The sequence below is a fragment of the Mesoplodon mirus genome, assembly GCF_964341445.2.
Source record: "Mesoplodon mirus genome assembly, chromosome: 7".
Classification (NCBI taxonomy): domain Eukaryota; kingdom Metazoa; phylum Chordata; class Mammalia; order Artiodactyla; family Ziphiidae; genus Mesoplodon; species Mesoplodon mirus.
The window spans coordinates 138508849-138533030 of NC_138983.1; the positions used below are offsets into that span (position 1 = coordinate 138508849).

At 46.3% G+C, this 24182-nt stretch overlaps 1 protein-coding gene across 6 annotated transcripts in view; it reads left to right on the forward strand.

Annotated features, from left to right (window-relative positions):
- NTM (neurotrimin) overlaps positions 1 to 24182 on the forward strand; it is a 387993-nt gene that overhangs the window by 247245 nt on the left and 116566 nt on the right. For all 6 annotated transcript variants that reach the window (XR_014294673.1, XM_082627739.1, XM_082627736.1 and 3 more), the window contains exon 3: positions 21222 to 21347. Coding sequence is in view for 5 of the 6 variants with exons in the window: in XM_082627739.1 (XP_082483865.1) it covers positions 21222 to 21347 (126 nt within the window). In the remaining variant the exon portion in view is untranslated. The remainder of the gene's footprint in view (positions 1 to 21221; positions 21348 to 24182) is intronic.

The window sequence follows — 24182 nt, forward strand, 5'->3', positions numbered from 1 at the left end:
CGAGTGCACTGTGTCCCTCCAGCTACACTTGGCAGTGAAGCAAACAGGCAGAGCATTTGAGGGCCTTGACTCCTGCAGCTCTGCTTTAATCATTTCCAGTTGGTGCTTGGCACCAAGCACCTTGCTAGATACTTTAACATAATACCGGGAGGACACAGTCTTCTTTCTTCTGAAGCAATTTTCATTTCAGTTGACTCTAGTCTACTTCTTCAGTAGATCAGTGGACATCATCCTTATGGGACTCTGGGGCCAAATTTGCAATCACCATTAAGGGGAAGAAACCATGGGCTGTGCATTTCTTAGTATCATTTTCTAAAACTGATATAACTACCTTTATTAAACACAGGTGCCGCATGAAAAAGCTCTATGTTCCTTGGGAGAAGCAGGACAAGTATGTTTTCTCTGGATCTAAGAAACTAGAAACTTTGCATCCGTTCTCCAAGAAATAGTCACACACCCTAATTGGCTAACTGCCACTCTCTTTATTGTATTTGAAAACAGTACGTACTATTGGGTGAAACTAAATTATCTAATTTGTAGACAGAAAACAAAACAGCTGAATTCAGAAAATAATTCTTACAATATTTAATTATTGAAAAAGAATAATTTTATACAAATGCATGAACTTTTTATTTGTTGAATATACCACACTACCCAGAAAGAATTCCATTTGAATATTATATTCTGGAGACCAGAGTTGGGAAAATCCTGCTGTAAAATGCTTCCAATCCCAGTCACCATGCTCTGATTCAAGAATGAAGGATTTTAGTGAGTACTTGGAAATTATGAATCATTACCAAGTAAGCAAAGGTGCACCAGCAAAGGCAGAGCACCTTCATTTCACTGATCTAAAGGATTGCACTGATTTCCCTGTAGTCAAAGCAAACAGCCTCAAGTTCTCCATTGCTGAACGGCAACCATCACTGCTCTAGAATCTGACGCCCAACCCCGACTATCCTCCTGCAACACCTGCGCCCTTGCCTGTGAGCTACTTGGTGAATGTTACCTATGTTATTACTGTGGAAAATCATTTGATCTCAGCATCTCCCATGCATGCAGTTGAACTAAAATAGGAAAGAGAGCCTCTCTGGAAAGGACTGGCTGTAGGGGTAGCCATGGTTCTTCCTGGATCATATCCTGTGTCCACCCACCAAAAGGGGGAAATTCCACCAAAACGCCTGCCTCCTTGCTAGGGCTGGAGAAAAGGATTTGTCCCTTCTCTGCCCACTTTACTGTCTTGGAGAAGAAAGGGTGATACTGAGTTGACCTCTCGTTCCTTGAGCAGTTCCAAAGCAGACTCCTCTCCCTTCTTTCTCTTTGGACCCTCCTTTGCCCAAGTGTAGAAAGCACTGCAGTAACAGGCAGGTGGAGCTCAGCTCCCTCTAAGACTGTCCATCAACTACTGGCTAGGTAGACCAGATGGCTCCAGGTGAAGAGCTGCTCCCTTTTAGTTCAGGTCAGAGGAAACAGGAAGTCCCTTTTCCTGCAGGTCTGCTGCACTCCAGATCCTCCCACCTGGCAGTAAAGCTGTTGTAGCCATTGATCCCCCCTGAAGCTTGTTCCATCCCTCGACTGTTAGTACCTGAAAGAAAGGCCCAGGGAAAGATGAACACCCTAAAATTTCAATGCTGCATTTTTTGAATTTAGGTTATTTGTAATTCTGCCACATGAATTCAATGAAACATTAGCTACACATAGTTTTATGGCTAAAAAACATTCAATTATAGGTATTGGGTCTTTAGGCAGGTTAACACAGCGTTATTAATGTACTATGTCACTGTGAACCTATGCTATACATCATCACATCATCGGGTCACGTGTTGCAGTTTAGGAGGGCGGCATTCCTATGAAACTGTGTGCCTGGCCTTCTGTTTCCTGCTCATCTTTTGTGTTGTTTTAATTTCTGTTGATTTGGATTTTTACTGAAGTCTGCCTCAGCACAGCAGATTCTTTGGCTGAGATTGTTTATACATTGTGACAGTCTTATGATGATATCTGATCTGTTATTCTCCCAGTTCCTCTAGAAAAAGTCTTGTGTCTGTGTTCAGTGCTATAGAAATAGAAGAACTTCTTGACAAAAATGGAAAACAAAACAAAAATCTCTTACGTGCTGGATGTCGGAAGACATTACATGCTTAAACATCACGTTCCCTCTCTGTTGCTCTCTGCTCGCTCCTTCCCAGCACATGTGCATGAATACAGATATATACACAGAGGTGCATACATGTCTGTGTACATGCAGACACGCCTATCTACCAACATACATGCATGCACACGTACTTTGCGGGAGATGTTGAACTTTTTGCTGTACCCTTTAATGTACGCTTCTCACTTTTCTTTCTCAAGAGAGGAGGTTTTCTTCCATTAGAGCATCTCTCTGAAATTAGCCCTGTGTTTATAATGCATGTAAAGATTTTTTCCAGTGCTGGTCTAATGAAAAATGATACCCAAAATTAGCACTTGCCACCTCGCAATTATCCCATTGCTCATGATTCGGTTATTCCACACATAGTATCTTTTTCCCTCCCCAGTAACCACATAAGTGGGCTGTGGTAATCTACTCCAAAATAAATGACCAGGCATTGTTAATTTTGCTGTATATAGTTTTTAAATGTCAGTTATTAAAAGAAGAATATCTGGTGGGAGACTCTGGTCCCAATCACCAAAGGAGGCTCCAGATCCGTGGCATGGAGGAGGGTTGGAAGTTAGTTCTCCAAGAACACGGCTTCTCTGAAAGCTGGGAGAGGGCCCAGGAGAGGGTAGGAAGGGGGTGCTGGGTTCAGGAGCATCAATCACTTTCACGTTATTTTTGGGCTTGGATTTTCTAATGCTGACCCTGCTTTGTGCTCAGGCAAATAACGGGTCATAGCACTTACAAGCAGACAGCTGCACTGGACTTGATTCATTCCTGATCACAAATAATGGCTGCACTCGCCCATGAATCTCTTTTCCACCCAGAAATAGAGATGAGGCGAAGAAGGAAGTCAAATCTAAATGGTTGTGCCTTAGGTGGTTAAGAGGACGATAGAAGTCAGTCAATCCCAGGCTTTTGGGAAGCCCACTGGATTCCAAATGGATGTGACAGAAAGAAAGAGACACCTGCAGGAGCCTTGGTGACCACACTGGACCACAGGGCTGTTCCCACAGCTCTCTCCTCACGAGGACCTCCTGGTGGGAGCTCATTACATCCTGCCCGTGATGAGCACACATCATAGTGAGGGTGGGCCGGATCGAGCAAATTGGAAAACAGAGCAGCCACAATGGCAGGAATCGGTCAGTGGCCAGCAGACCCGCCAATACGTTAGGTTGGCGTTTCTAACAGCCCAGACCTCTCCGTGGAAACCCCATCAAGTCTCAGACTGTTTAGGTGGCCTCCTGTTTTCGGTTTGGCTTTGGCGTCACGGCTCCCTGAGGAACCCGCACGATGACAGCAGCGGGTGGAGACCCTGCTCCTCACCCACGTGGCCAGTGCGTGGGGCAGACCGCTTCCCCTCCCCCACCCCGCCCTAAATGGTCCGGCCTTTGGGTCAGAGCATCACAGCCATGCCTCATAGTTTTTTCTTTAATGATATGAGCACATTTTCACATAAATTGCCTAATATGGTTCTTAACAAAAACCCTATAAGGCAAGGCAGTTGTAATCATTTCTAGTTTATAAATAAAAACAATAAGCCCCGAGACATCAACCCTTTGGCCCCGAGTGCACTGGGGACTGGAGCCGGGAGTCCTGCACTTCTGCCCCGGCTCCAGCACCACTGCCTCAGGTGCCCTGGCTGGGGGTCCCTGTGACCTCACGCAGGAGGGTCTGAGAGCTCAGGTGACTGGCCATTGATGGCACATATGTCATCCTCTCAGAGAGGGCGTGCTGCTGGCTGGTATGTGGACACGGCTGCTTGGCCCCATGTCCAGGGGAGCACCGTGCATCCCCAAAGGCCACTGTCCATATCCATCCGTCTAACAGCCTCCACCATGTGCATGATGGGAGCGGAGCTGGTGGGCCTCTGGCCTCTCTACCCTCACTAGACAGTCCCACAGGAAAATGTCTTCCTCTGAGGACCTTCTCAGAGCCTTGCTTCTCTTTCCTTCATCCTCACTGGGAAGGAAGTTGCTCAGATGGTGTGATTTTTTTAGGCCCGGGTGCCCTGAAAAAAACCAGATGAAGTCTGCAAGTATGTTCAGCGCGCCCGTAGCTGCTGCTCTGCCCCCCCACACGTCGTATTTTTCTTAGCTGTTCTGTTTTAGTTAGTGCCAATATAGTCTCCCCTCCTACATATCCCTTTAGGGTGAAATGCCTGCTCAGTGAGCTTCAGAAAGGCAGTATATTTTAGGCAGCCTGATAAAAGACTCTAATCGGCCCAGATTAATGCATTCATTCCTAGCCAATTGAAGGATTCATTACAGTGCTCAGGCGGAGGCTCCTCTGACAAATCTGCCCTGGGTAATGAGCCATTCAGCAGCTTCTCCCCTGTATTGCTGGCAACCTGCAGAGGGGGCCTGAGAGGGAGCCCAGCAGATGTAGGTAAAGTGCAAAGGAGAGGGTCAGTCTGGGCACCTCGGGCCCTGGAGGGAAGTTGTGGGAACAAGAAGGTGCTTGTGGCCACGATCTCTGCCTCTGCAGCAGGAACCGAGGAGCATCTGGTGCAGGTGCCAAGGAAGGTGGCAACTCAGACGGCACTGCTGAGCCCTGGAAGGCTGGGGAGTGAGGTTCATGGCGCACAGAGGACGTCTGGGCTTTGAAAGCGAACCCCAGTTGGGCAACCAGAGAAGGATGTGTGTGGGAGGAGCTTACAAACAATTGCCGTCTGCGCCTCTAACTAACATCTGTACATGGAAACGTTCAAGGAGAGAAAGACAGACATAGAGCCTGAGAAAGTTAGGAGACATCCTAGAGATTGGCTAGCCCGGTGACTCCAGGGGTGGGCGTGGGGTGTGTGACGGTGGTTTTACCCTCCAGGGGACATTTGGCAATGTCTAGAGACAGTCGTGGTTGTACAGACTCTCAGGTGGAGAAAGAGATGCTACTGGCATGTAATGAGTGAAGACCAGGGATGCTGCTCAACATCCTACAGTGGACAGGGCAGCCCCGAACAACACAGAAGCATCCAGCCCCAAAGGTCAAGAGTGCCAAGTTTGGGAAACCGACTAGCTGAAACCTGCCCTATTGCAGATGAGAAAGGTGAAGTAGGACAAAGGTGATGGGCTCTAGGTTACACAGACAGAGGATGGAGGAGCCGGGAGGGCAACGGCCTGCAGTCTTTCTCTCTCGTCTCTATGATGTCCCTAGAACCGGGAGGCCTGCTCTCCAATTCTGCACTGATGAGTACTCTAAGAAACAAAGTTGTTTCCTCTCCTTCTGGACCACAGAGCGCCCTTCCAGCCCCCATCTCTAGTAAGGAAAATTCCATCGCCAGCCTTTCTGAACACATGCCGGTCCCTCCCCACTTCGGTCTAGACAGATCTCTTCTGGGGAGTTAGCTTATTATCTTTGTTATGCATTTTAGAAGCGGATGGTACTGCTGATAAAAATAGGAATTGCCAGAGGAGCTAGCACCAGACGTTATGAGATGCTGATGTGCAGTGTTGTTGCCAGCGGTTCCCCATGAGGGTGGAAAGGAGACCCCTTCGTGGACACATAACTATATCTCACCATTATTAAATATTGATTCATCTCAGCTGGGGCCTGTGCCTGATTCCAAATGGAGGCCAGTGCATTAACTGGTGCTGATCTCATCTGTACCCCTGGCATTGCACCCTTGGCTGTCGCTGCTGGCCCTTGTTCCTGGACTGACAGTGTACGTGGGGAGTGATTCCTTGTCCCCCTTTTGACTAGAGAAATAAGCATATATGAGTTTATATCTGGAGTCTAGGATTCGCGGGGATATGAGTGCTAGAGCTTCATAAAAAAACGAAAAGAAGTCTGCCTGTGATGAACAGTCATTACAGGGTCGTAGACTCATCTAAGTATCTGGAGCAATCGTAAACATTTCCCTGAGCCGATGTTTGATGGTGGGGGAAGGTTGAGGGGGGTGGGGGCAGATAGAAGGAAAGAGGGGCCGAAGATAAGAACAAATATGCAAGTCCAGAGTGTGTGCTTAATGGAATTGAGATTTATTTCTCTGTGTGTTTTTCTAAGCCTCTAGATAGATCACAAAAAATACAGCCAGCCAGAAAAGAAATAGCCCAAATGTAATTTAAAGGCCAACTTTTTAACCAATACTTCAGCTGGGAGACACCTTTCCTGTGTTCCTTTAAGATTCCCAGCTCAGGACTTCCTTGGTGGTGCAGTGGTTAAGAATCTGCCTGCCAGTGTAGGGGACACGGGTTCGAGCCCTGGTCCGGGAAGATCCCACATGCCACAGAGCAACTAAGCCCGTACGCCAAAACTACTGAGCCTGCCCTCTAGAGCCCACAAGCCACAACTACTGAGCCCACGTGCTGGAACTACTGAAGGCCCTGTGCCTAGAGCCTGTGCTCCACAACAAGAGAAGGCACTGCAATGAGAAGTTCATGCACCACAACGAAGAGTAGCCCCTGCTCACCACAGCTAGAGAAAGCCCGCGCGCAGCATTGAAGACCCAATGTAGCCAAAAATAAATAAATTAATTTAAAAAAAGAGAGAGAGAGACCCAGTGCAGGGGAGGAGTATTAAAGTTACTGATGTATCTTCAGTAGCACAGTTATTTTTATTGTCTTGCCAGTGACAGGTGTTTTGTTTAGCTGTTCTCTGCAGTTCTACACACCCTTCTCCATGAAAGAAGAGCAGGCCATAGGCCATTGTTTTCTTTGATGTCCTGGTGCCTCAGAAGACACAGAGCCTGGCCATCTCAGAAGCACATCAACACTTTCTCTGGCTTCATAACAAGCAGCAAATTTCAAAATAGTAGATACGGCCATCCCGCCCTCTGATTCACAACAAAGAGGTGTGTGCGCACACGCAGGACACGTGTGTGGCTTTGGGAGTGCGTGTGGCCATAACAGTTTGTCCATAGAAACTTTTACCAGAAATATGTCTTCTACTACTAGAGAGCTACAGGAAAGATTAATAAGTACAATTCAGTTCAAACATACGAGTAAACAGTCATTTGTTGTGTCCCTCCTGTCTGCAAGGAACCCTGATCCACATTGAGACATGCAAAGGTGAAGCATAGAAAAATAAAAATATGAAAGAGCTTTCCTTATGGGTCACATATTCCAGCGAGGATGCAATGTCCATATACCAACAGTTACGAAGGCAGAATATAATCTGCTGTATGGGAGTGTTTTTTTTGTTTGTTTGTTTTTTTAAAATTTATTTTACTCAAGTATAGTTGATTTACAATGTTATGTTAATTTCTGCTGTAAAGCAAAGTGATTCAATTATACACATATATACATTCTTTTTCATATTCTTTTCCATTATGGTTTATTGCAGGATATTGAATATAGTTCCCTGTGCTATACAGTAAGACTTTGTTGTTTATCCATTCTCTATATGACAGTTTGCATCTGCTAATCCCAAACTCCCAATCCTTACCTCCCCCACCCACCCCCTTGGCAACCACAAGTCTCTTCTCTATGTCTGTGAGTCTGCTTCTGTTTCATAGATAAGTTAATTTGCGTTGTATTTTAGAATCCACATATAAGTGATATCATATGGTATTTGTCTTTCACTGTCTGACTTACTTCACTTAGTATGATAATTTCTAGGTCCATCCATATTGCTGAAAATGGCATTATTTCACTCTTTTTTATGGCTGAGTAATATTCCATTCCATTCCATTCCATTCCATTGTGTATATGTACGACATCTTCTTTATCCACTCATCTATTGATGGACATTTAGGTTGTTTTCATGTCTTGGCTATTGTGAATAGTGCTGCTATGAACATAGGGGTGCATGTATCTTTTTGAGTTATGTTTTTTTCTGGATATATGCCCAGGAATGTTATCGCTGGATCATATGGTAACACTAATTTTAGTTTTTTAAGGAACCGCCACTGTTTTCCATAGTGGCTGCACCAATTTACATTCCCACCAACAGTGCAGGAGGGTTCTGTATGGGAGTGTTTTGAGCAAAGGACAGTGAGAGGTTGAAGATAAGAGAAAATGATTCTGACCAGGAAAGTTCATGTATTCAACATGCATGTACTGAGTCCCTACTGTGTTCTGGGCACTGTCCTAGGTGACAGGGATACAGAGGGGAAGTATGGAGTTTAGGTTCTAATGAGAAGAGATAAACAACAACACTAAACAAATAAATGAAGACTTCAGAGACTGGATAGGGGCCATAAAATAACTGAAGCAGATACTGCGATGGGGCAGGGAGCTCTCTGAGATATTGTGGTCAGGAAGGACGCAGAGTAGGTGACAACTGAAATGAGAACTGAGTGACAAACAAGTATCCACGTGAAGATCTGGGGACAGAGCATTTCAGGCAGGGAACAGAAACTGCAAGGCCTGGAGGAAGGACCAGCTGGGCACCTTCCAGGGGCAGATAGCAGGTCCGGGGACTGGAGTTGAGTGAATTCTGGGCAAAGCAGTCACACTAAGGTCAGAGTTTGTCAGGGGCCAGCTATGCAGAGTCTTCGAGACACAGTGTGAACTTTGAGTGTCATTCTAAGGGCAGTCAGCTGCCATGAGAGGTTTCTAAATAGGGGGTGATATGATTAGATTTATGTTGTCGTGGTTTTTAATTAGTCCACCTGTGATGCAGAAAATGGAATGTAGAAAAAAGGAGGGAAGAGAATGTATCAAGGCAGCATGAGGGTTATTTTTGAAATAAAGACAACAGGACTTAATAACTGGATATAGAAATTTATAACTGGACGTAGAAATTGAAGGAAAGGGAGAAATGAGGGATGATTCCTATGTCTTTGTCCTGGACACTTAGGTAGATGATGGTGTCATTAAATAGGATGAGTCAATTAGGAGAAGGACGTGAGGAATCTACAACTCTTTTTGGGACATAGTAAGTGAACTTGTCTGTTGAACAATTAAATAAAGATAATAGGAGGCCACATTGCTACCCTTTATTGAGCACACACTGTATACCCAGTATTGTTCTAGGCTCTTATGTGTATGACCTCATTGAATCCCTAGGGTAACCTGGGGAAGAAGGAGAAGGTGATGTTCTTTCATGTGCACAGATGAGTGTTATTCAGAGACACACACCTCTTGGAGATCTTATGCCTGAGGGAGGATGCTGGCAAGGAGGCCATGCGACTGTATGTCCTACAGAAAGTGGTCAGGTGCCCTCCTCCCCCCCGTACCAGGAGAGGAGAGCTCCCCTCCTGAGGGGTGCCAAGGAGCCGGCGGCCTCCCGTCAAGACTCACTGACATCCTGATGGGCCCACTTCTGCCTGCTGTGAGCTGATGAGGGAGAAAGAGAGTTATTGTCAAATTCCCAACTTGCCCTTTTTGATATAAAGTTCGCTTGTGATATTTTTTTAACTTAGGTAGCTAATGCATTTTGTTCTCCGGAGTGTGAGAGACCCAGTTTCCCGAGTAGCCTTTAATTAGTTTCTGGATGATGACATCTCCACCGAGAAGCAACCAGTGGCATCCCCCAGTCTCAGGGGGGAGATAAAAGAATCTAATAAAGACATTCGGTGTTTCTAGGTGATGTGTTTGACAAGCTTTATATTAACAAGAAGTCTTGTTGGAACTTTATTCTCTTTCCAACCGCGCTCCCTCCCTGGCCCCGGATCCCTGCCATTTCACAGGAGGATTCACAGAGCTAAGGAATTGTAGATTCAAACAGACCAGCCTGCATCTCCACCCCTCGTTCTAGAGGGGAAGAGGCTTCACCTTGATCTGTTCACAGACTGTAACCTTTACGAGGGATTTAGTGGCAATAAGGCCTCGGAACAAAAGCTCCACTTAAAACCAACTGACAAGTTATTTTGCACAGCAGTGGGGCCACTTCCTGGGCCTCTGGATTCAAAGCCAGATAATGAGATGTTCCTTCCACTAGCCTTAATTATTGCCAAAGATGGTGGTCACAGGGAGAGTGGGTATAACTCACAGCTTCATTTCAATGTTGGCACCATGGCTGCTCGGATGGAGAGAGGTAGAAACTCCCCTTCGGGCTGTCCACCTTCCTCTGAACTTAACCTTGAGGGTGCTTGAGGGAAAGAGAAAAGTCTGTGGAAGAATTTGGACCATACGGTGGTCAAGGCGGGGTGGGAGGACACTGCGGCCACCTTCCCACTGCAGTCAGCACAGTTCCCCGCTGCACACGGTTTTATAGCTTGTGCTTGAGTGTATAACTACCAGTGCTTCTAGGCAATTAGGAATTAAAGTGCTGATGATGCCATCAAGGCAGCTGAGAATGGAAGTGATCTTGGCACCACTGGCAGCCAGCAGATTGACAGCCTGGAGACACCGGCTTCTGCAGAGCTGAGCACAGGGCCCCCAGGAGGCAGGGGCTCCATCCTTGCCCTGCCCCTTTGACCCTTTGCCTCCATCTGACCTGGATGGGGCAGCCTGGGAGAAGGGACTAATTGGAACCTGCTCTCCTGGGCAGCTCTTAAGGGCACGAGGAGAGTCTGAACAAAGAAAATATTTTCCAGGAGTCTGGGAGATTATGGTGACATGTACAGGCACATTTGCATATTGTTTACTCTCAGGATGGCAAAGTGTGAAGTTCATCCTTGGGTCTGGTGACAGCGCTATTGTAGAAAGACTGTTCTTCTCTCCACACAGTGGGTTTCTGAGCAGAAGGAAGAACATCCAAGGGGCAGAGTTACATATTCCTGAATGGGGAGAAAAATGACCCCTGTTAAAAATGCAGTGGCAGCACAGGAATGGAGGACTTAAAACTGAAGTATGTAAAGGGTCCCTCTAGCTAAGGCCCAGGCTGCATGGGGGGCCCGGCAGTGTGTCTTGAGCCAGATGGGGGCTGGGTCTCCTTTCTCTGCAGATCTTCGACAGCTTGTGGAAAAAGTGTGTCTGGAGGATGGGGTCTGGGATACGGTACGAGCAGCAGTCACACTTGGGTAGCTGTCCTTAACTGGCCCCTCGAGTTTTATGGGCATCAGCTGCATGCCTGCTTTGGAAAGTGAGAACCACTGGAAGGTGCTGGATGCCAAGGCAGAAAAAGAATCCACTTGAAGAGGCTTTAAGGCAGGGCCTCCAAGGATGTGGCGAGGCTCTGGCTGCTGCAACCAGCAGGAATAGACAACTCCTGGTGAAGAAAAATTAGAATCAGGAGGGACCAGAAACATCTTGCCAGCCACTACCTCTGAGACCCTGTGAAGAAAGCTTGTCCTAGGTGTACTGTCCAGAAACCCTGGTCAGACCTTCTGGGTTGGCTTTTATAGCAGGCGGTAATGCTCTTTACCTGGAATCGATTGGACTCTGCGTTATCTCGATATAATAGCGTTCCTCTGCAGTGTGGTAAGCAGTTCACTAAGTGCTTTCAGTTATAGGACATATTTCATCTGATTCCAAAACCCTGTAGGCAGAGCTTAGGTCTGAGATTTGCCACTTCCTAGCTCACTGACTTAGAGCAGGTTAGGAACTGGTTACAGCCTCAGTGTTCTGGATTAAGTAGGAAGAGAAATAGGCGGTATCTAGTACTTATTAGGTGTATGACAAATATTAATTCTTTTCCATGAGGAATAATAAAAAAGTAATATTTTTCTGGGTTTGTCTTTTTAATTTTTTTTCCGTTTTCCTCATGATGTCAGGTAGCTGAATCAGGTTCTTAATTGATTCCATTTTTCTGTACTATCATTTTCATCTTTGAGGACCTGTTTGTGTACATTTTAGTTGATTTTTGTAGGGACACCTTATTAAAGTATCTGCAGTCTGCCTGACTTCCTGTATGAGGACCTTGGGTTCACTGCATTACCTCTCTGAGTTTCAGGGTCTTTACTATACAGTGGGGGGGGGATGCCTGTGAGCTACTGAAAGGATTTAAAGGGAAGCAGCAAATGTTAAGCCCCTGGCAAAGTGCTCGGCCTACAAGGTGTCCATGGTCCTTCCCTCCCCGTCCCGCCTCTGCTCCCTTCCTGAACTGGTCCCTAAAGAGCTGGCCCCGATCGGGGGTGTGGAGGGTGAAGCCCGTCACCTACCTTCAACCCAAAGCAGCCGCCATCACGCTAGAGCTGTACGATAGCTCGCCCTGTCTGGATATCGTGATTAGCAATAATTACCTTACATCCCCCCATTAAACAATTGATGAAGAGAGCATTCCCGGCAATTTCTTGGATGTCGCCAAATATAACAGAGCACCGCTGGTGACAAGTAGGTTGCTGTGAAATTCCATTTACTCGAATATGCCCAAAAGCAGTGAAGTGTGGAGTGGGGCCTGCGTGGTGTTTACTTTCCTCTCCAACGTCTCTATCAGGAATGACGAAACTGGATCAGAGAGCAGAGCTCATAAAAAGTTCCACATTTCAGCTGATCCTGAAAGGAACAAATTCCGAACTTCAGAGCCAGTGGTTTATGACTAATCCCAAAGAAACCACTAGCGTTTCTCCCCGGGCTTCCTGATTTTCCCCCACAAACATGAATGGTTTTAGTATGGAGAGAAAGAAAGAATGAGATGGAAGAAATGACAAAATGATTCTGGTAAAAGAACTAACAAGCCGCCCGAGGCTATGTCATCAAGGAGCTCTCTGCATGTTCAGGCTCTCATTTGGACTTCTGAAGCTCTAGACTCTAACCTTTCCCTTCTGGAAAGCGGAGGCAGCAAGCCCAGTGCTGGCGCGGGGGGAGGGTCCTATAGCAGACCTCCATCCCCCACTGCCTCCACGCCCTCACTTCAAGATGCTGTTTATCTCAGAACCAGTAGCACATCTGAAGAAGCGGTCGGCACCCACCTGCGGGGGCAGGCAAGCCCATCTCAGCCTCTAAACCAGAGCATCCTCTCGGCCCCGCACTGCACCTAACGTCCAAATTTAGCCTCATCCTGACCTCTAGAACTATACATTTTTAATAACATTAATAAATCGCATTTGAATATTACTTTATGTTTAAAACGTGATTTCTGGGCTTCCCTGGTGGCGCAGTGGTTGAGAGTCTGCCTGCCGATGCAGGGGATGCAGGTTAGTGCCCCCGTCTGGGGGGATCCCACATGTCCCGGAGCGGCTGGGCCCGTGAGCCATGGCCGCTGAGCCTGCACGTCCGGAGCCTGTGCTCTGCAACGGCAGAGGCCACAACAGTGAGAGGCCCGCGTACCGAAAAAAAAAACAAAAACGTGATTTCTCACAGTTTTATCTGATCCACAGAACATGTGTTTTAAAAAGGCAAGGTAAGTATTTATATAACTAAAATAATCAGAGTTAAATGATTTACATGAGTTTATACAGCTAGTAATAGTCGGGTCTGGGCTTCATATACCTGGTCTTCTGATGCAACACTTAGAATTCTTTCTCTTAAGAGATCCCACAGATCCCACAGTACTGGTGTCCTATTATACAAATGTTTGTACTGGAAAGAAGGAAGAAGGAGGAAGGGAAAAGGGAAAGAAGGAAAGACAGACTGACTAGTCTTCTCAGTCAAAATAAGCCAAAGAAACACTTCTCAGTGGACTCAGCAGTGGGTTTGATTGATCATTCCTCTGTCATGATATGGGGACAACTAGGACCCCTGGTTACAGGAAGCAGCAGCTACAGCCCTGCCTCAAATGGAAGCTCCCTGGAAGCTGCGGCTCCCTGGTCCAGTGCACAGTGGGAGGACGATGAACAGGAGGAGGATGATTAGGAAGTGCCAGTGATGGAAGAGGGAGGAAGATGAGATAGTCATGCAAATGCTGGATGGTCCAAAAATATATTGATGAAACCACCTGCCCACTCTCCTGATAGAGAACAATGCCGTGTAAGAATGACAGAGAGCGCTCCCTTTCCTAGGTGCCCTGTGGGCAGGTGGGTGGTCACATGGAGGTGCAAAAGCAGTGTGCCCCACGTGGGAGGGTGAATCAGCAAGACTTCAGACCCAGAGAACCCCAGGCTGGGTGTGTGCACTCCACTGCACGAACTCTCTATGGAGAGAATACATTTGGGATCAGATATAATCTGCATTCTGGTCCCACTTCGACACTTGTTATCTGGGTAAAAGGAGCACATCACTAATAGCTCACAAAGCCTTAGTTTCTTCATCTGTAAATTGGAATAATAATAGTACCACCTCATAGGATTCTTGTGAGATTAAATAATGGAGTCAAACTTCCTGTAAAATTTCTAATGCACAACAGAAATTCACAGTCTCAGTTCATATACGTATATAGTTGGTTTCTGTTTATTTTTATGTATGCATCCAAATTTCAACATGCATTTATTGTTTTTCTAACCCATCTATCCCCTCATTAAAAGAAAACATTCTGGAACTCTGCAGTTTTCAGTTGCGTGTCCTTGAATATTTCCTTGACCTCTGAACAGATGTATCTTCATCTGTAAAATGTGGGAAAGGAAACAATTAAGGTGACCAATGGCTTGGAACTTTTCTGGTTTTAGCACTGGAAGTCCTGTGTTCTAGGAGACTCCTTTAGTCCATGGTAAACGAGGACAGTCGGTCCGCTTAGAAATAGTATCTACTTGTGGGGTTAATGCAGGGGTAAGATAAAGTGAGAGCAATATATGTAAAACAGTGGTTATACAGCAGGTATTTAATAAATAGTAACCATTGACATTATTATACATGCTGAGAGTCTTCGAGGGCTATTCAAAGATGTTGAGGAGATGCAGTCATTTCGAGGTAGTTGCATTTCCATACAGACTTGTCAAGACACTTTCATTCATTCATTCAAAAACTACATGTTGAACACAAACTGTGTTCAGACATCGTGGTGTGCGCAGAACACTTCAGTGAACAAGACAACCAGCTGGGCTAACGTTTTACTTGGGAGAGCAGATCATATGCAGCAGTCTGATGTGGGGAGTTCTACTTCAGGAGAGACAGTCGAGGAAGGCTTCATGGAGGAGCTGAGTTTTCAAGAACAAGACAGACCCGGCCAAGTGAAGATCAGGGAGGAAGGGAATTACGAAGAACCAAAGACTGGCCTGAGGTGTTTCAGGAGGGAAGGAGGCCAGTGGAGTGGACATTCATGCACCAGCTTATGGACCCAGGCCTGGGTGTCTCTGTGGGGTCTGGACACCAGGAAAGTCGAGGGTATTTCAGACGGCTCCTTTAATTCTGTAAAGACAAAGGTGCCAAGGCCTTAGCTGTGGTGCAGCCCTTGCTGTGGAAACTGTCCCGAGCCCCCATGAGCATCCCAGATCTTCACTGCAGAGAGGAGGTGGGGGGGCAGGGGGAACGGGGGACATGCCACCAGCACCAGAGGCAGCACCTGGGATGCATAGATCTGCGTGCGTCCTGCGGAGGAACCTGGTCCAAGCCGCTTCTGTGCATCCTCAGCCCCACAGGACCGTGAAGGGCTTAATAAAACATCTCAATTTGGATTTAATAGGATATCTACTGTGTGCTAAAAACAGCAAATTGCTATATATTAATGACATAATTATTAGACTTTAACACCTGGGCAGTGGAGGCTACACGAAGAGTGAGGAAGTTCCCTAGAATACTGTTTTACTAATTATGTTATTTAATTATTTACACATTTGAATTAAAATTCAATAAGAGCCAGATTAAACCTTAACATAATAAATTAAATGTGGAACTCTGTCCATAAAGCATGGCTCAGGGGGTCTCTGCCTTTTCCCCAACATAATCTAACCACTTCTTGATCTTTCTAGATTCAGACCTCAAAAGTCAGCAGAGACATCACATCCATCAATGTGGAAATAAGCTGATGGCCTTTTTTAAGGAATCATGGACTCTTAGCAGGTCTCAGACTCACCCCAGACCTTTGGTTGTGTGATCCCAGCTGCTAACAGGATAGTTCTGCCACCCTGCTGGTCCCTTGTCATCTCATCAGCTTGTCTAAAACAGAATCACACTAATGTTCTCCCCCAAAGACGTTATTCATATAACATAAGGGATCTGCCAGCTCAGCCATCCAGCTGCTGTTGAACAAAATGGCCTTCATTTGACTCCGTGTTCCTGAATCCCCCATCCAGGCACCATCAGGCACCCGCAGCTTGTCCTCAGCTTTGCTCTCAAACCCATCCTTTTCTTTCCACCCTTACGGAGCCTACGGTTTAACCCAGGCCTTGAACATCACTCTCCAAAATCCAGTGTCTGTCTACCCAGTCCCTCTGACACATTGTTACAAGCTTATTTTGCTTAAAGTATATTAATATATTTGTATATCCACTATATATTTATATACATTATTTCCTTTTTTAAACAATTTCAAATGCTTGCCATTGCCTATAGGATAGAGTTAAAACCCAGGAAGGACCTGGCCATTCAGGCTGGTCTGTAATCCGGCTCTAGTTTACCTCATTGACCTTGTATCCCATTCTTCCTCGAGTCGGTTAGAATTTATCAACCTTCCATTCTGTGTTGACGTGACATACGTGTCTGCCAAGCACACAATATATGAAAACTCACTTATCGCATACTTCACATCGCTTAGAGCCTCTGTAAGTGCATTTCATAAACTTACCCCTAAATCCTCAGAAGGATCCTGTGAGATATGTACAATTGGCTTCACGACCTGAGGACATGAGACACAGAGACATGAGGTGACTGGGCCAAGGCTGCCCAGCTTGAACGTAGTAGAGCCGGATCTGGACCACTGCTCTCCGTCACCTCTGGTGCTGACTAGACTTTGTATCCTCACATGCATCCTGGATCTCTGCCCTCCCAACTGTGCCCATGCACTTCTGTCCCACTTGAAGAAGCTTCACTTGCTCTGCAGACATGGCCGTTTCTCTTTTGTTGGTACCCAGCCTAGACTGTGTAGCCCAGGAGAAGCCGTGCCGACACCCACACTCTTACTAACTCACAGAGTGTAATGTCTATACCAACCTTCTAGCATCCAATCCCACACAGCCCTGTGACGCGGTAGGATGTATATATGCACTGTTTCCCCAAACAGATTGTAAGTTCATGGAGGGCCAAGAAAATGTGTGCATTGCTGCACGTCACGGACATACCTAAGCCACAGTGTGTATATAATGTATAGTGGGTGCTCACTCAATGTTTGAGTGACTTTTGGCCATGTCTCCTCCAGTAGCTATCGTTCCATTAATAATTATGCCTGGCCACCGAAAGTCTTACTAATAGTATTTTTCTAACATCACCTCCTTTGCCCAGAATGCCTTTCCTCCTCAGAACTGATTCATTTTTGCTTGCTTCTGGGGATTAGCTTAGGTGTCTCATATCCAAGGAGCCTTCCATGACATCCATCTCCAGGCTGGCTAGTGTATCTCTCCTCTGCATTTCCTCAACACCTTATCTGTCCTTCTATGTCACAGTGCACTAAAGGAGTTTGCTTCTGTTCCTGTCTTTGCATCTCTAGACTGTGGACTCCTTGAGGATAAGCACTGTGTCTTTTAGATGTCATATGCCCCTTAGGGCTAAGTACAACACTGGTATAAGGAAGTGCTCAGTGACTATTGATGAATGAATGAATGAGTGAATGAATGTGTGAGTGAATGAATGAAAACAAAGCAATACTAGTGTGTTTCCAACCACCTGCATGATGAGATGAGATAAGATGCAGGAGGTATCCATGGAAACAATATAAAAATGTAAGTAGCCCTATCTCAGTGGGTCAGAATTTTCTTATGAACATGGATTAGCTAAGACCACAGTGCATCCTTGTCAATTCACTTTAATTTTAAATACTGACAACATGTTAGAAGTTGCCACCTGGAAGATGATACTTCTAACCTCCTAGCATCTTAGGCACTGTGCCAGTTTGGTTCTGGTGATTGGGATTGCACCTCTGGTCAAACCATCTCAGCTCTATGCCATGAATGGTCTACCTTTCAAAGTCATCTCGAGGCAGTTTGCCACCTTCAAGCTACACCCTGAGACAGGATTGAAAGGCCAAGCATTTCACCAACTGCGACTTCGTGAGTTGGACATGTTCCAGTTGTTGGTGGAGGGAGACAATTCTAGATGATTCTTCCAAGCATGAGGTGTGATGGTCTCATTTTATATACTTACTGTGCCAACAGCTTGGCCCAAACTACCTTCTCTTCTACTTGGGGACTGTCCATTGTTCTCTAGTGTATGATTAGCAGATTAGCTATCATGTAAGAAGCCAGGAAAATGAACTCCCAGTAAGCCCTTCCAAAGCAAGAGTAATTCATTACTCTGCCTGATTTCCACTTAAAATGTACTTTGAGCACACTTCCAGCTACAAACCCTAAATCACCCTGTGTTCACAAAGTCCATCATTTTTTATTTTATTGCATGGCATTTTCGTGACATAATCCCTTGCAGAGCATCTCAGAGTGCTTTACAGATCAATAAATTACTTACCTGCAGAGTCAAAGCAATATCTGCAAGGCCAGCACAGTCATTCTGCAGGCAGCCTGTCCTCTGGGAAACAGGCAAGGCTGTGTGAGTGCCAAGGGTGGGCAGGATCAGGGCCAGGCAAATGTATGGCTTGGGGGTGAGGTGGGGTTCAAGAAGTGCAAGTCCCAGTTAAAGCTCTGTGAATAAAATACATCAAATTTAAATGATTCTAGAACTTAGAGAGCTTACAAATTTGGATCCTTCAGACAGTCAGCAAATCAAGTGTCCAGTCATTAAGTCATCAAGTATCTTTCTCTCCTGGAAGGTTCAATCTAGCTTTTAAAATGATACAGCCATGAATCACAATATAATGTCTTAGAAGCCCCGGGTCTTAGAGCCAGCGGTCCCTTCCCAGCCCTGGCCACATCAACCGTCCATTGTGTCTGTCCTGCCAAATGTCCATGAGAATGCAGGTGTGTGTGTGTGCAAGGGCATACACGCACTCGCACACACAGACATCACACCACAGTTGCCTCTCTACCTGAAGCTCCATGCGGATTTAAGACTAAAAATGATTAATTGATGCTTGCTTTATGCAAGGGACCGTATTGGAGACAGCAGAAAATAAAAAGAGGAACAAGGCTCTTGTCCAATGTCTTATACTATGATAATTTACAGCCAAGGAGAAAGATGAGACGAGGTAACATAAGCCAGTTTATTGTAATGCTGTGGAGGAGGCTACGGAGTCTCCAAGCAGGAGAGGCCACATCCCCTGGGACGTCACCTGGAAGACCTCATGGAAGGGGTGGCAGCTCAACCTTGAATGAGGTTGAATGATTCCAGTAGGTCTAGACAGTTGGAGAAAGAGGCGGAGGGACCAAAACCAGTAGCAAGAGCTTGGGGCTCAGAAAACAAAGTCCAGTGCATTCTTGTTAATGAGCGCTCCTGGTTGGGCGCAGTGTGGAAACAGATGGGAAGTCAATTTTCAGGAAAAGGGGGGAAAGGAACAAAGGCTGAGAGCAGCTCTCTGCACGACACCCTCCTTCCTGGAGGAAAAAATCCAACACCATCAGGAGTGAGTGATGAATGTTTCCAGGAGAGGAAAGACCAGCACGGAAAGTTCCAACCAATCTGATTTTCCTGTGAGGGTTGCACCATGATCTTGGTCCCATCCAGGGAATAAGGGCGATGGTCAGCTTGCCTGGGGTCTCCTGCAGGCCAGATGGCACTGTGTCCTGGGGATAACTGGTCCTGGAATAGCACACGGGGGTGGCTCATAGGCATGCTGATTCAAGGAGGCAACCTGACCTGAAGATGCCTAATGGAACCCGACAGAGGGGCCCCTTAACCTGTAAAGAGCTAATGTCCTAAACCAGTGTGAGTAGAACTGAAATGACTCGTGTTAATGGCCCGGTTCTGAGGTTGTCACAGACTTGTAACCTGGTGGGGAGGTGGCTCCCATGAACAACCATTATAATTCCATCCTATAAATATGTGTTGTGTTTTATACTATGGATATAAATGTAAGTAAGACCTGGCTCAAGCCATTAAAAAAGCTCATGGTCTAGGGAGTGAGGGATGCTATGCAAATAACTGCAGCACAGTGGGATAAGGTCCAAGAATTGGAGTTTGTGGGGGTGCCCAATAAAAGACACCCTTACTTTATAAACCTATTAGCAGACAAGACAAATGAGTAGTCATGTCATGGTCAAGCATCACATTTGCTAGTGGTAAAGATGATACTGGAGAATTGGGCTTAGATGTGCAGCAACAATGAGCTTCCAACTCTGAGCCCCAGAATGAGACAGATGCACACCACTGGCTGTGCTCATCTCCGTGGGATGCTGTCCTGTAAAACATAAATGAGAAAGTGCACAATATAATGTAGCTTCCTAAGTAAACCCTGGCTCCAAAACTAAAGACTAAACAAAGTTGGGGGATTCTGTCCCCAAATCTACAGTTGGGACAAACCTCTTCATCCTTTGGGGGGATTAATTTAAGACACAGAGAGAGAAAGAGGCCAAGTCTGTCTGATTGACTCCCCCTCAGGTGTGTGTAACATATCTGGGTGCAGGATCTTTGAGTTGTGCAGGAGGCCAGAGGGAGTAGGGGTAGGGAAAGCTGCCACAAAGTGGCATATGATTTGGGTCTAAAAGGATGACTGGGAGTTTCCCAGGAAGGACAGAAGGAAAAATATAGATCCCAAATGCAGGCTGACCAGGAAGGACATGATGAGTTGGGGATGACAACAGGGTAAGTAGAGGTGGAATCGCCAGGAAAGACATGATGAGTTGGGGATGACAACAGGGTAAGTAGAGGTGGAATCGCAAGGAAGGACATCATGAGTTGGGAATGACAACAGGGTAAGTAGAGGTGGAATCGCCAGGAAGGACTTCATGAGTTGGGGATGACAACAGGGTAAGTAGAGGTGGAATCGCCAGGAATGTCAGTGGAAACAGAGGTTCGGGCTTGATTCCGAAGGGCCTGGTTTGCTTGGATGAGGGGCTTGGGTGTTTTCAGGTGGGCAGTAGGAATGATTGGAGGTGTTTAGGCAGAGACGCGATATGATCAGAAGTGCACCATATAAAGACGGCTGTGACGCGGTGTGGAGCCCGAGTGGGTGAAGGGTGTGGGTGAGAGTGCAGACCGGAAGAAGGTGGGGGGCTAGAACAGTTCCTGTGGGGCTGCAGTGGAACCATCCCTTTCAGACCCTCTGACATTGCGTGTACATAGGAGGACCTAGAAGCTGAAGTCAAGGTGAGACGTTTCTTCCACGTGTAAGGTGATTCCTCTGATTCCGCATCCTTGACTCTATAGCCCCAATATTTCCATCCCTGGGTTATTCTGCCAGCTACCACTTGAAGACAGCAAAGAAATGTTTCAGCAGGATTTTAATTTTCCTTCTACCTGTATTGTCTCCACAGTATCTCCCAAAATTGTAGAGATTTCTTCTGATATCTCCATCAACGAAGGCAACAATATCAGCCTCACCTGCATAGCAACGGGTCGACCAGAGCCGACGGTTACTTGGAGACACATCTCCCCCAAAGGTGAGAGAAGCAGTTTGGTGTATCGTGTTGTGAGAGGAAGCGGGAGAATCGTTGGCCTTGGCAGGACGTTATGGCACTGGTGACTTGGTCCCAAATGTCCCCCATTCTTGGTGGCCTGATAACAAGCTGCTCATGGCTCCGCAGAGAATATCGGTGTTCTCAGTGCAAGACAGGCATATCCTCTGAGATTTCAGAAAACACACTGGAGGATGTCTCCAGTCCCTGGGAAATTAATCCCAGTTGTTTCTGGGTGAAGTGGTGGTAAGCTGTTCTGGGAGACTTTCCTGGTCACGTTTGGCGATGGAGGAGTCTGCTCGGTGTTGGTGGCATTGTTCAGCTGGTTGTTTTGTAAGAGAGAGAAGACACAAACACACAACGATGGATGAGGGTTTGGGATGGCCATATGCCTACAAGGAAAATTTCCACGTCCGTGCTGCTTCAACAGTGCCACATATGTGGTCACTAGGCCATTAGTCCTTTGGTGGTTTTCTTGTTGCTTTACTCTGATTAATCCTAGATAACAAATACAACTTAATGTGTGACTGAATTGCAAAATTCACTTTGTCTAAACGTCTAGATGTTTTGCAGACCGGGCTGAGTGTTGTTTTGTGCTTTCACGGATTGAACGTTAAATTTTTAGAATTTAAGGCAACATGCCATTTATTATTAAGCTAGCTTTTATGTGAGGTGCATTACATTATTTCATTTGTTCTAAAATGTCTATTGAGTGTTTATATAGAAATAAATCAGAACAGACAAGTCCCTGCTCTCATGAGCTCACATTCTCATGAGATGAGTAACCAAAATAATAATGTTAATAGTATGTGGTGATAAGGGTGAGAAAATAGAGCAGGACACATTGACAGAAGGACAAGAGGTTTGGTCAGGAGAGGCCTCCGACAAGGGGACATTTGAGCAGAGACCTGAGAAAGACCCTTAATTTCACTGCTTATATCTGGCTAACATGGAATAGATTTATGTACGTATGTATATGTATATGTGTGTGTGTGTGTGTGTATGCCTGCATGTATGTATGTATGAAGGTAAGTGCATTGCTGAGTCCCGCAGGTTTAAGGAGGCTAAAGAAGAGATACATACTACTATAAAATAGATAAACAACAAAGACCTACTGTATAGCACAGGGAACTCTATTCAATATCTTGTAATAAACTATAATGGAAAAGAATCCAAAAAAGAGTGTGTGTGTATATATATATATATATATATATATATATATATATATATATATATATATAAAAAACTGAGTCACTTTGTTGTACACCCGAAACTAACACAATATTTTAAATCAACTAGATTTCAATAAAAATAAAGATGCTAAAGTCGCCACCAGCGTGGTGTGCTGGGTGTTTCAGGCTGAGTCCCCTTAAAGCAGACCCTGAGGAGGTGACTGGCAAGCAGGAAGTTTATTGGAGGCGCCCTTGGGATCAAGCCTGTGGAAGGGGAGGGAGGGAGGCGGGGTCAGGCCAAGGGAGAGGTTGAGTTGCCATGATGACCAGGGAAGCATCTCTACTAGTCCTGTGGGGCGTTCTGAAGATAGGATGAATTGTCCTCTATTGAGGTTATGGGGGTGGCCTTTTATGCCAGCACAACAGTCGAGGTCAGGGAATTCGGGCTGTCCCCAGAAGAGCTGTGACCTAGGCCAGGCATCTCTCTTCATATGAGACGGTCCCCATGAGGGGCTGCAGCCGAGGGCTGTCCATCCACCCCCTGGGGCAGGCATCCTTCGTTCCTGAAGAAGGCAGCGCATCACAGGTCTACTACACCTGAACATTAAAAAAAAAAAAAAAAAAAAAAACAGTTGAAGACTGTGCATGGGCCCCAGAAACCAAATTCCCTCTCTCAGGGTGACAGTTAGCCCTATGGAGGTTTGCAGAAAAGGGATGAGGTTTTCATTGTGTTTGGCCTGAAACCCTGGGAGCTGTCCCTAGCCACCGCTCCTGACACTACCACCATGAGCAAAGGAATCAGCGAGATGCTCGAATTTCTGCCAATCTCTCGACTGGAAATGACCTTACACGTGGACTGGCCCACAGTCTGGGAGGAGGCTTCACTGTGCATGAAGTTGTTAGTGATGGAACTTGGCCCTGGGACACATCCCAGGGTGGGGCATCCAGATGGACAGACTTTCTGGTCCATGGTGCACGCCCTTCATCACTGCTTAATGCCGGGACCTCAGTGCCGCTGGACTCCTGGGAGGTCTGTGCCTTTAGCATATGCAAACATTCATCATCCCAGGTACATGGACTTCCCTTCTGTCAGTTGGCACCGCCCCCTCCATCCTGCAAGTCCCCTCTGTCTCCTGCTTGATGTCTTTTCTCATCCCTCCTCTGGCCCTGCAGCTCTTCGTCCTTTTCTGGGTGGCTCGCCTTTCCTTTTCCTCTCCTCTCCTCTCCTCTCCTCTCCCCTGCTCTTCTCCCCTTTCCTCTCTTCCCCTCCCCTCCCCTCTCCTTTTTTTCCCCTTCTTTCCCTTCTCCTCCATACAGCTCCTCTTTTTGTCTTGTCCTTTCATGCTTTCTGTTTTTGTTCTCCGCCTTCCTATCTCTCACAGCCTCCTACACAGCCTCCTTCTGTTTCATCCCACATTGTCATTTCTTTCTTCTCTCTCTTCTCACAAGCACGTTTGTCTTCCCTCTGCACTGGCACCCTCTCCGTTCCTCTTGCTGAAGTTCTCACCACTGTGCCCTAGCGTCCTTCCCTCTCTCCTGGCCATCCAGCCGCCTCATTTCCCCAGGGGACTTGACCTGATGCTTCCATTTTACTGGGGTTTTAGCTGCTATGGAAACAGAAGATGGATCAAGGGGGGAGGAGCAGGAT